The 12127-nt window shown below is 39.6% G+C and overlaps 1 protein-coding gene across 1 annotated transcript in view; it reads right to left on the bottom strand.

Moving 5' to 3' along the window:
* The window catches only part of KIF24 (kinesin family member 24), a gene marked incomplete at its 3' end in the record, with an annotated part of 35248 nt that overhangs the window by 15441 nt on the left and 7680 nt on the right, over positions 1-12127 (bottom strand). The window contains exons 4-8 of the mRNA XM_082497593.1: positions 9625-9814; positions 7621-7718; positions 5324-5539; positions 3694-3781; positions 563-684 (exon numbers count right to left, since the gene is read on the bottom strand). Of these exons, the coding sequence (XP_082353719.1) occupies positions 563-684; positions 3694-3781; positions 5324-5539; positions 7621-7718; positions 9625-9814 (714 nt within the window). The remainder of the gene's footprint in view (positions 1-562; positions 685-3693; positions 3782-5323; positions 5540-7620; positions 7719-9624; positions 9815-12127) is intronic.

Genomic DNA, 12127 nt, shown 5'->3' with positions numbered 1-12127 from the left:
TTTAGGCGAGGTACTATGATTCCTCTGACCAAAGGCAAACATCCCTAGTGGAACCATCTCCACCTGAGCTAGTCATCCCAGGCTCCCTTTGTAGTCAATTACAGGACAGAGGTGCTTTGAGGGGCAAATGCATCTGACCTAATTTAGACGACTCCACAGAATGGCATGAATTGGATCCCAGAAATGACTATTTCTTTCTACTGACTTCAAAGGTGACAAGCTCACATGGCGATATGCCCATTGCAGACATCTACCTTTAAGCCAGATTAATGCCAGACAGGAAAGGCTTTCTAACACCAAAGCTGAAGGGATGTATTTGATTGCCAAACTCCTTCACTGGAAATTTTTACAATCAAGTTTGACAAAGCTCTCACAGATGTGGCTTAATCACTCTTCCTGGGAACAGAGGAAAGGACAGTGAAACTTCTCAAAGTCCCTTTGAACCCCATCTTCTGATGTAACTCACAGCTGCCTACTAACTCAACACCTCTTTTTTTGTCTCCTAGATGTCTCTGGGCTCAACTTCCTCATCAGCCCTGAGTGCTCCCGCTTCTAGTCTTACCTTCCAAATGCCCTGTTGGCTGTGTCTTTAATTTGGATTTGGATGATAGCATGAGATCGAGAGGAGTCTGAGTTGACTCCAGTAGCTCCCGTGCTACGTTCTTTTCCCCCCTTCAAAATCACCTGCAAAATAAGGGGGACAAAATCCAAGCAAATTGTAGATAAAAACACAGTCTTTCAGAAAGAAATCTTGTCCTCTGTGGGAGACCTCGGCTGGTCCAAGGGATCAGAATGAAAGTTTAACATTGACCTTGAGCAGATACCTATGCACCCTTGAAGACGAGTAAACACAGGGATAAACATTCTAAGGGTTGGCCAACATCCTGGCTTTGACCAGAGCATGTACAGCATGTGATCAACAATTGTATTGGCTGGCTGCACGTGATGAGAGAGTGGACTGGGCAAAAGTAGAATGGTAGAGTATATGCATAAATAAGTATTCGGGTAAAGGGATATAAAAAAGCACTGCTTGTAAAACAAAGAAGGATTGCTGCAACTTGATACTCAGCGTTGTGTCCGTCTCTACAACGACAGTCCTCCTAAGATGAGGTAACATTTGGAGGAATGGTTCATTACAGCCTAAAAATCTGGTGCAAGGCAGATGTTAAGTTAGACTGGATCCCTTCCAATCTGCCTTTCAGAACTCACTTGGACTTACTTGCAGTGACACTATGGAGCTTAAAGAGCATACTGCAAATAAGAATTTGTTGCATTGCACGTTCGCTCAGATTTGAAAAATATCCTAACTATAAAATTAAAAAAAAAGATATGGCAGAAATAAAAGAAAGTAAGACTGCAGACATAACCTAAGATACTCTTTGTTGTGTTCTTTTAGAATTTCACTTTCTCATGCAATAGATGGGTGCTGTTATGCAGAAAGTTACACACAAAACACAAAGTTCCAAAACCTTTCTCCATTTCCATAACTAAAAGAAATTATGCCAGAGTAAGGAACAAAGTTAAAAGATCAATTATGCTCAATATAACAATAAAATAAGAAAACAAGGTAGAGAGGCTGTCCTGGTTTGAGGTAAAACAGAACCAATTTTGTTCAGTAACTTTGCTTTGCTAGGCCTCTTCTAACTACTGAAATTAACAGTATATTGTGCAGACAGTGTTCACTCTCTCAGAGTGATAAGACCAATTGTTTATCATTGATGCCTAGGCATGGTATGCAGAGAGGCTCTTGCTTATACCTATTGCTATAACCCCCAAGGCCAATCAACTTTGTTATTTGCCCCGTTGGAGGGTCGGAAGAGGAAAAGCATAGAGGGGTCCCACCTGCAGGGAGGAGCGGACAGGACAGGTGACCCAAAACTGACCAACAGGGTATTCCATCCCATCTGCCTCATGCTCAGTATAAAAGCTGAGGGATCAAAGGGTCAGCGCTCTTCCTTCAATGGCTGATGTCTGAGGAGGACTCTGTTTGTCAGCCTATGATCCCAATCCAGAATCCAGATCCGGAATCCAGTTCCCATCCGTCACTGAGTCCAGCCTGGGCTGCCCCAGTGCCAGCCGGTGACGTGACTGCCATCTCGGGAGCTTGATACAGTTTTGTATATATTTCATTATTTCTTTTTTATTTTATTATTAATATTTCATTAAAGTAGTTTAGTTCCTTCTAAACTCATAAGTCTCTCTCTTTGAAGAGGGGTAGAGGGGAGCATCTGTTGGTCCCATCTGGGATCCCTCAGGTCCCCAGTAGTGGATTTTGGCCTAAACCACGACAGAGGCACAGCAGAAGGACAAAGGTTCCTTCAAGATACGAATCTGGATAATTCTCTTTTGCAAACTTTTAAGGACTGTCGCAGAAAGTCTACCAGCCACTGCAGCAGTCATTAGTTTTGTTTCTGGTTGTAAGAACAAATGAAAATTTTATCTAGCAAAACCAACACATTCTCAGTTGACAGATGGGCATTATTCATGCCTTTCAGTGGCCAGTCCTCAACCAGCAACCTAACCACCTGCTGCAGCCCCCAAGCATTATATTAGTGTTAAATGCAGATAATTTCTGAACCAAAGCCAACATCAATGAATAGTGAATAACTAGGGATGTATTCAAGACTCTTCCCATATATCTGTTGCAGACTATTCAGAAGCTCTGAGTCAAGACATTTCTGTGTTCAAAAGGGCCTGTGAACAATATAATTTTTTTTTTTGCCAAGATACCTGTAAGAATAAAGTAATTTAATAGTTCTTCTGTGTGTGGAATGTGATAATACAGAGGAATGGGTTAATAAAACATATAGCAAATTTACACTCTAATTTGCAGAAGCATCACCAGCATGTCCCAAAGCTTAGAGTTAATGGGAAGATCAAGAACAAAATTAAATGGAATATAAGTGGGCAACACCATGCCAATTTTAATGAGTCAATTACACTATCAGGGACTTGTAATTTACACTTCCTTACTGAGAAAGAAATTAAACTATACAAAGTCAGGCTAAATGGAAATCAGATTTAACCAGCTTGCTTGCTGCAGGACAATGCAGAATATTTGCCAGGGCCTTTTTAGGGCTCAGCCAGTCAGGGAAGGAAAACTGAAGCCTTGCTTGTGCTAAACTTGAGCTACCATTTAAATGTCCTAATTGTACTTGGCTGTTAAGACCCATCATTATGTAAGCAGTGTCTTAATTCTAGTTCAGATCAATATCTCAATCTTAAGTCTTTTCTAATTTGTAGTTCTATTAATTTTCAAATTTATATCTTTTCTCCCACATCCAAGTACCTTTAATACAGAAAATTTAAGTTCATAGAAGTCAAATAAACTGGGAGAAAATACTTATACAGCTTTCAGGGTCCCTTGCTGGGACACTATTTAATTTCTGGAATAGTGATAGCAGTCTATTGCTTGGCAAAGATCTGTTCATAAGGAGTGGCAGCAGAATCAACAGGTGTAAATCAACAGCTTGCATGTCTGTAACACAAGTCACAGTGACCCAAAAAACTTACTGAATAAAGGAACTTTTAATAGTGCTTCTCAGTGCTCTGCTGGGGTTGAAAATTTCAGAACCTTCAACAGAAATATACACATGTACTACATAACAAATAACAATCTCTGTAAATGACATATCTCACAAATCAGCAAATCGGGGTGTAGAAGACAAAAATAATCAAAAATGTAGAGGTTACCTCCAATAGTAGATCTACGGAGTCCACCTGCACCTCACGCAGTCCAACTATTTGAACGACATGCTTGCTATCTTCTCTTGCAAAAAGTCTGAAAATTAAATAGTGCAGAAAGAAGATTTCTGAAACCTCAGATTGCATCAATGGAAACACATTTCAGTGCTATGACACTGAAAAAGCAATCAAGGCTACTGACTGGGGGGAGCATCACTGTCATTCATTTATTTTCAGAGCTGAAGATGTATTTCATTTATGACATGTACCACTGACATTTCACTGTTAGAGAGACATTAGCAATGCATTTCTGCTAGTTCAGGAATATAATAAAGCAGGGAAGTAAATTAGCATGTTTACATTTTAGAGTTCCTGTCTCTCTTTAAATGGCATCTGAGGCTTCTCTAGGAAGTTCAGACTGTAAATTATGCTCTGTTCAAGTTCTCAAGATTTTTGCACAGGATTTTAAAGCAGCTCCCATAGCCATAGAGTCAGATTTCAGAGCATCTCTGCTAGGAATCACACAAAAGCATTACAGGATACAGGAAGAATACAGACATGATGCACATGCAAGGAAGTTTAATCTTCTCTTTCAATGACATGTAAGATAGCTAATGGACATGCAGAGAATATAAGGACACTCCTTCTTCCTTAGTAAATCGACTCCTTATGTAGCACATTACATTACCTGCTCCTTAAAGACTGTTTTGGAGAAAGGGAACACACATGCACAGAAAGATGTGCTTCCTTTGTGAACAGATGCTCCCTTCCCCAGGCACAAAGCCTTCCTCTTGAGCCCTCCAGTGTGCTCTAAGGATAGTGCTCTCCAGGTTTCTAAAGGCCTCCAAGCTAACAGGTAACATTCTTTCAAGATCACTCTGAAAAGATTTCACCATTGAGATCTTAACTGACTGTTATTTTGAGATTTCAGACCACAGTGATTTTTTTTATACCACGTAGATACTGAGTTGTCCCAATTTTCATTCCAGATAGAGCTCCTGAAGGAGTATGTGTGCATCCAAATGAGTCGAGGGCTGAAGTGCTACTACTGACAGTGATGGCAGCATCACCTGCAGAGGCTTGCTCCAGTTGAGTCACTGGGCTGCCAGGTAAAGGTGCTCAGGCAGAAGGTGAGCAGACCCTGCAGTGCAAAGCACGACAAGCAGGAGATCAAAGGGATCTTCAGAGACTAGTGCGGCAGGAGCCAAAGCCCCACCGGCACAGCAGGAGGGACAGCCAGAGGTTATGTTTGAGCAGGGAAAGACAGGGACTCCACAATGGTTGGTGTAACTTCTGGCCACAGGAACATTCTTTCTCTACCTATGGACATTCAGTGATTGTATTATTGTAGTGTAAGCAAAAGAGCATGAGCTTATATTCAGCCATAGGTCCTTATTCTTACTTATTTGCCCCCGCCCCTCAAATTAGTAAAAACCAGGAGCCCTATCAATGTATTTAGTGTCAGAATCTGCCTTCCTCTCTAAGTAGTTCCTAAGAACAACCCTAAATAACTACATAACATTTACTATAAATAGTAACAAGTTAAATGTAATTGCATGAAACTGTAACTGATTTATAAACAGTAACCAACTGATTCATAACCATAGGTTTATAGCAAAACATATTTTTATTTAAATACCTCTTCCTTCCATTTAGCAGGTCATAAAGCTGTCCACAGTAGATCTCATAAAAACTGATCAAAACAAGGAGATCTTTCCTTGACTGTGATGCTTCCAGGTGTCTAAAGATGTCCTTGGCAGCCAAGGCATAGAGTCCTGGATTCCGGTGAGTACCTATCATCGTGTAAGTCTTACCAGCGCCAGTCTGCCCGTATGCAAAGCAGGTTGCATTGCCTCTGTGAAGATAACATTTTTAGCATCGCATCCAATTTATTGCTATTTATTAAAAAAGATTCTGCAACATCTGTATCTATCTATAGTGATTTCTTAGCAATGTAGTTTGGTTTGCTATTTTATCTGGGAAACTGCAAAACACTTCACAATGATTTCCAAGCATGTCCTATGGAGAGCTGGTATGTCACAAAGTGCCTGCTCGCTTCCTTTCTTCCAGATTCCAAAAATGCATTTAAGGGAACTAAGAATTCATTATTGTTCTTCCAGCTGTTTAGACACAGCAGAAGTATCATAGGATTATGAATGGGTATCCTACTGATTATGAATCACAGAGAAAAATGACTGTGACATGAGACACAAACAGCCACAAGTCAGGTTCTGTATTAACATGTTGTACTTGAAAATTAACACCACGGCACTATAATTTACTGACCAAGGTTACTTAGTCTCAGGCTGCAGTCCTCCTAAATCAATCTAAAGGCTTGTTGTTGCCTAGGGGGTCTTGCTCTTCCCTTCCTCTGCTCCCAGCTGTGTGACCTGTGTGACTGACCCCCCCCTCCCTGTGTTGGCTCTGGTGTTTGACTTTACCACAATGAAATAGCAGAAAGCTTTCCACTTTTTTACCAGCTAATTTTCTGCTGTTTCAGTGAATTAAAGTACCTCACAGAGTATCACGGAATATGCTCAGATTGGCTTCACGTAACCTATGAGAATGTGTCTCGTGGGGGATAAGGAAGAGGATGATCCACTTTCGGTGGCAGAGAGCTGTTTGGTTCACTCATTGTTTGGTTCAGCCTTGGCTTCTTCCAGATTGCTCCATCTTTACCAACATATCACCTTAAGATTATAGTGGCAGTGCACATACAATTCCAAGGATGTCTCAGGATACAGCCCAAACTGCACTTTGAGGCCATCTAAGTTGAGGTTACTGCATGCGTACTTCTCCTTCCCCATTCTTGCTTTTATACAAGCATTGAACCCACAAGTATGATGTGAACAGATTCAGGGAAGTGAATCAGCCAAAAAAGAAATACTACAGAACAAATTATTTATTACCTCCCCACCTTAAGAAAAAGACTTTTTAACTGGCTCAGTACCCTGGTAGAGAAATGGATAAAAATGTAGGGCTGCAGTAAGCACAGTGAACAATTTCTTGCCAGCTTAGGGTGCAGAATTAGCTCTCAAATTAGACCACTGCCAGTGAAGGGGATACAGTAGGAGGGACAGAAAAGTTAGGGAAAGCTGAGAAAAAACAGTGGCATGTCTTTCGGTGTCATTACTGGATTAGATGTAATGTGATGTCAGCTGTGCCTTTAGTAGTTATTACACAGCAAGCTACAAGCCTCATTCTCCTTTTTCACTTTCCTTTTCTCAAGAGCATTATATACTCTGTCTCTGATGATGATACGTGGAGATTTTCAGTAACAGAATGCTCCATTTCATTAGTTTTCAGCATGGATATGTAATCCTTTCCTTCAAAGACTCAAAAATGTAATTATGTTCAAGCTTGTTACTTTGCGTGAAAATAGGATCACTCATGTAAAGCCATCATCAATTTTGCATTACTCAGGAAGTATGTAGTTATGATTAAACCTCTAAGAAAACATAAGTCAATAAAATAAAAGTAAATCATAAGGTTACTAATAATTTCTATTGCCCTGTAAGCTGTACAAATACATGCAAAAATATCTCACAGCAGTTTCACGAAAGAGGCAATATTAATCCTCTACAGATGAGTGTGCTATACCACTCAAAAGCCTTTGTTAGAGTGGAGATTAGACTTCAGAAATCCTGGCACATGTTTTTTCATTCTAGGTCGGCCATGGTGTCTCTTTGTTCCACTTGAGATCCAATTTTAACTTCCCCAGTGATTCAGATTTCTCACCAAATGTGAAGAAAGTTTTCCCTGATTTATGTTGTCAAAATTACAATCAAAGACATTCTAAAAGGGGGAAGGTATGTGGCAAAGGTGAAATGATAGTATTTTTCAAAAGATGAAAAGCATAAAAGGAAAATTAAAGCAGTATATGAAATTGGAAAACAGAAAGACAAAAAATAACAAATGTAAGCGCTGATGCCCTACCCGTTAAAAATATGCTGAATGAGAGGATGAGCTGTCTTCATATACACATCCTGATTGGTACATGACTCCCCAAAGACTTCATCAAAATAAAAAACATGCTGAAAAATAAATATGCTCTTTACATGAAAACGAATATGTTTCACTTCCCCTTCACCCCCACTCGAAGGTAAATTTAAATACAGAAGTCTTTCCAGTGACTTCATATGGTTGTGGTTCAGCTACAAAATGATCTAGCACATTTAACATGCAGCATGACATATGCAGCAACACATCATTACGACTAATCAAGAGACTGAAGGTGGGGGGGGGGGGGAAAGGAAGCAGAGATGCCTTAATTTCCAATCATTCTGAAGCAGAACAAACCACAGTCTTCTGACAGGGGAAAAAAAAAAAAAAAACAAAAAAACCAAACAAATTAAAGAAAACCCTCATCTATTCCTGAAATGAATCAGCCTACAGATGTACAATAAGACTATAACAGTAAAAAGATCTCAGTCAGATCTTGACTCTCCCAAAATTAGTCCTCAGTTGTCATTAATTGCCTCTATTCTGCAGACTTAAAAACTTTTTGTGCCAGAGAAGACAGAAGCTATTCCTAAGCAAAGCTGGATTGTATTATCTCAGAAGGGGGCAAGAAAACCCCAAAGTTCCCATGCTCCCGATCTGACCCAAAGCAGCAGGGTCTCTGGAAACACTGCAACAGTGTTCATTTATGGGCTTCTTCTAGGTTAAGAATAGTGTTTATAGGGACAGTCACAAACATCACATTTTCAAAAGAGCTTCCAGGGACTGGTGTCTAACATTGCACTCTAATAAATTCACTGCAGTGTAAATTAAGGTGGTAGAACTCTAGGACTGAGAATCATTTCAACGATGCACAAACAAACCACACCAGCGGACAGGCTGATTAAACCAGGGAGTCTCAGCAGCTACGCTCTTCTCAGAGGGCAGATATGCTCTGTGATGGGCCTGAGCTTCGGGTCCCCCACCGTGGAGCCTGAATATGCCCCACCACCTCCCATTTGCTCTGTACCCCTTGCTGTCCTTTCTAAAGGAACCAGAGATGGAGGCAGGATGAGTAGCCAGACTTTGGAAGCAGAGACATTCTCCTGGGTCCTACAGAATAAACACAGCCTTTGCCATGGGGTAGCTTTGTTTGGACTATATTGATTGATGGCAAGATTTTGTTTGTCTGTACTGGCATAAAAAATTAATTAGCTGTTATTTCAGCACTGAGATACTGAGCTGATAAGCACTGCGTAAATGCCAAATATCAGCAGTCAGATGGAAGGAGTGGGGTGGAGTCGCTGTTATGTGTTGCACCATAAAAGATGGTACATGAACCAGACCCAAGAGAGCTGCAAACTAAATTTTTACTGGATACTCCAAACAGTTGTCCCTAGGACCCAGACTGTAAAAATAACACCCAGTAGAGTGAGAATGGCTTGCTGCTCTCTAGAAATCAGTTCTGTTCCTGGTGCTGTCAGTCAAAAATGAGAATTTGAACTATGACAGCACAAGGTATTTAGGATTAAGAAACAAAGACCAAAAGGGAGCTTAATTTTCAAACGCATTTGAGAACAAAGGATGGGAGGGGATAAGGGTGTATGTGATTCACTGAAACAAACCTACAGTGCTGAAATAGTGAAAAGGGAACTCCTCACTGAAGTACCCTGGAAAGCTACCAAGAGACTGCAGCAGGCAATTCTCCTGCAGCAATGGCATGTAGCAGAGGATTTTATTTTGCCACATGCAAAGAAAGCTGCAAGAGACATGCTTTTCAGGCTTCAAATTCTGGGCTCAGGTTTTCTGCCACAGACTGGCATAAGTGAGAAGCAATTCAAATATAGTTATGCTGAGCTTATAGAAGAGCCCACCACCTATTTTAGTGCAAGAAATGCAGACAGCCCTTTTCTGTTTCCCCTCATTGAAACTCGAAGCACAATTTGCTTTACCATAATTTGCTTTGGCCCATAAACACAACACTCAAGTGGAGCATGTTACCTGTAAAATATATTGGGTGAGATCAACCGCCTCCTTCTTCTCATGAAGAAGTAGGGTTTCTTTATCTTTAACTGTGATGATATTAACCTCCCCACGTCGCTCTTCTCTCAGGCCTAGAGGACGTTTTCGAACACACACTCTGATTTTTTCACTCTCTGTCCATGGAGTCTCTTTCTCAGAAGTACTGGATCTACAATGATAATGTAGGTTTACATTTTAAAAATCAGGTTACTACAGAATGTAGAATATGCATAAATTTGTTAGCTTTATCACTTTAGTATTTAAAGATGTTTCTGTCTTTAATGGCTTATCAAAAACCCTCAAAACACATCTTATTGTTACACAGTGAAGTTTCTGCTGTTTTTTCCTAAATAGACTGATGCCTTTTGTGCACTTCTGTTAAAAGAATAGTTGTGTTTATACAGCTACATTCCTGAACTTATTGCTGGACTGGCATATTTTCAATTGTCCACAAACATGTGATTGAAGCTGGCATAATATGCAAGTTAACTTTATGAAATTTAATCTTGATGAAATTATATGCAGTCATGATTAGTCACTTAATAATGTACAGATAAATGTATGATCAGATCTTGAAAAGGAAAGGGTATAATATTTAGTTTCTTGTCCTCTCATACTGACTTTTCATTCTTCCTATTACAGGCTGTCAAACATGTTACAAGTAAGTGACTCAAAGGACTAAGACAGTATTTTACTTGTTACAAGTAAAACAACTAGGAAACAAGACAGTATCATTAAGTTCCTATTCAGCTCAAAGAAAATTCAAAATATTCATCTTGTCATTGTCTCCCCTTTGGTCTTTTTTCATAAAAAAACTACGTGATTTCAGATCACAAGCAAAACTGTGCTTTTGTATTTTGTCAAGTCTACTTTAGTTCCCTTCTGGATACCTCAGAAACATGAGGTCATTTCGTGTTTCATTGATTAACTTGCTCTGTAAAAGCATTTTGTGATGCAGCATATAGAATATGCTTGAATTCAACCAAAATTTCATTCTGCCTTTCCCTTTTTCAAGTTGTTTTCAGCCAAACGAGTAATGATTTTCAGCCTGGATTTGAATGTGAATTTGTGAGAAAAAAATAATTTAAATCAAGCCCCAACTTGCCCAAAAGTAGTGTTTCTTCCATAATGTCCAAATGCCCTTCCAAAATCGCAACGGAAAACTAACATATACTAGCAGTCCAATAAATTAAAAACCAAACTCACAAGTTACTCAATATCTCATTATAACTACAAGCTTGTAGTATCATTGCTGTTGTGTTGCATGATTCCCCTGAAGCATACGATATGCAGATATATATCTCAAGATGAAGTTTTCAAAGACTACACATGAGTAATCTTTACTTGTAACTGCAGTCCCTTTAATTTTAGAACAGCTTTCCTGTGTAGACCGGGATCAGGCATTGCGTTTAGATGGAAAATTCTTTCCCCTGAAAAGAAAGGCAATGATACTGTGAAATAAGATGCTTCATAAGCTAGTGTGAGTTTATGGATATCACTAGGCACCAAATGTTGTCCAACAAATGATCAGAGGCTCTGAAGTTTATTTCTCACATCAGAGGCTTGACTTGGTGACCTACAGAAAGAGCCTGTTAAGCTCTAAGAGGCTGAAGATGGAAGGACTGATTACAGGATTTGGAGAATGGAAAAACTGAAGACTTGGTGTTTTGGTGTTTAGCATATAGTTCTATATGCTAAACCTGAAGTTTAGTTTTTCTATTAATTTTTCTTAAATAGAAATTGTATTTTATAACTAAATAAATTTTTTATTACTAGAAAAAACAAAAATCTTAACACAGATCATCAGAAACCTGATCAGGCAATAGGTCAGAAGAATCACTATGCCCTGTCTCCTACAGGGCTGCCACTTGCTGTGGGCAAATGCAAAATATATTTAAACATATTAAAAGAGCTCTTTATCTTTCTGCCATCTGAAATCTTGCCAGTGTTCTCCAATGTTTCTCATAGATGAGACTAGATTAGCCTTTGCAGTGGTCAAATCACAAGGTGACATGGGAATGGATGGATTCAGTGAAGGAGTTTGGCACTTGCAAAACAGCAATCACAAACTCAATTGTCAGTAGACTGGCCCAAGCCTGGAATGCACAACACGTACTCTGCAGTCAAAACAGGAGAAAGAGAAACTCAGGCGTGTCAGGAGGAGGATGCAGAAAGCCCAAAGGGTGAACCACAACACTAGGCACAGAAGAATGTACTTAGAAAAAAAGAGACCAAGAAGGAAAGAAAGCAAGAATAATGGAGAACATGGCTTTATCACAGGATTAAAAATCTTGAACTTCTCTAGCTGAGCCATTAGCTTGTATTTTATAATTTTTTACTTACCAGCACTATGAATCCTGTCCTTTTAGTTGCACCTTGGCTCAACTTCTAGAGTGGGCAGAGAACACACTAAGATGCTAATATATGTAGGAGGTTAGTGCACTTCTCTGGAAGGTGGGAGTGATTTTTTTTCTAACAAAGG

This window comes from Vanellus vanellus, assembly GCF_965231255.1.
Source record: "Vanellus vanellus genome assembly, chromosome: Z".
Taxonomy (NCBI): Eukaryota; Metazoa; Chordata; class Aves; order Charadriiformes; family Charadriidae; genus Vanellus; species Vanellus vanellus.
The sequence above is the reverse complement of the archived record's forward strand: the minus strand, read 5'-3'. Positions and strand labels throughout refer to the sequence as shown.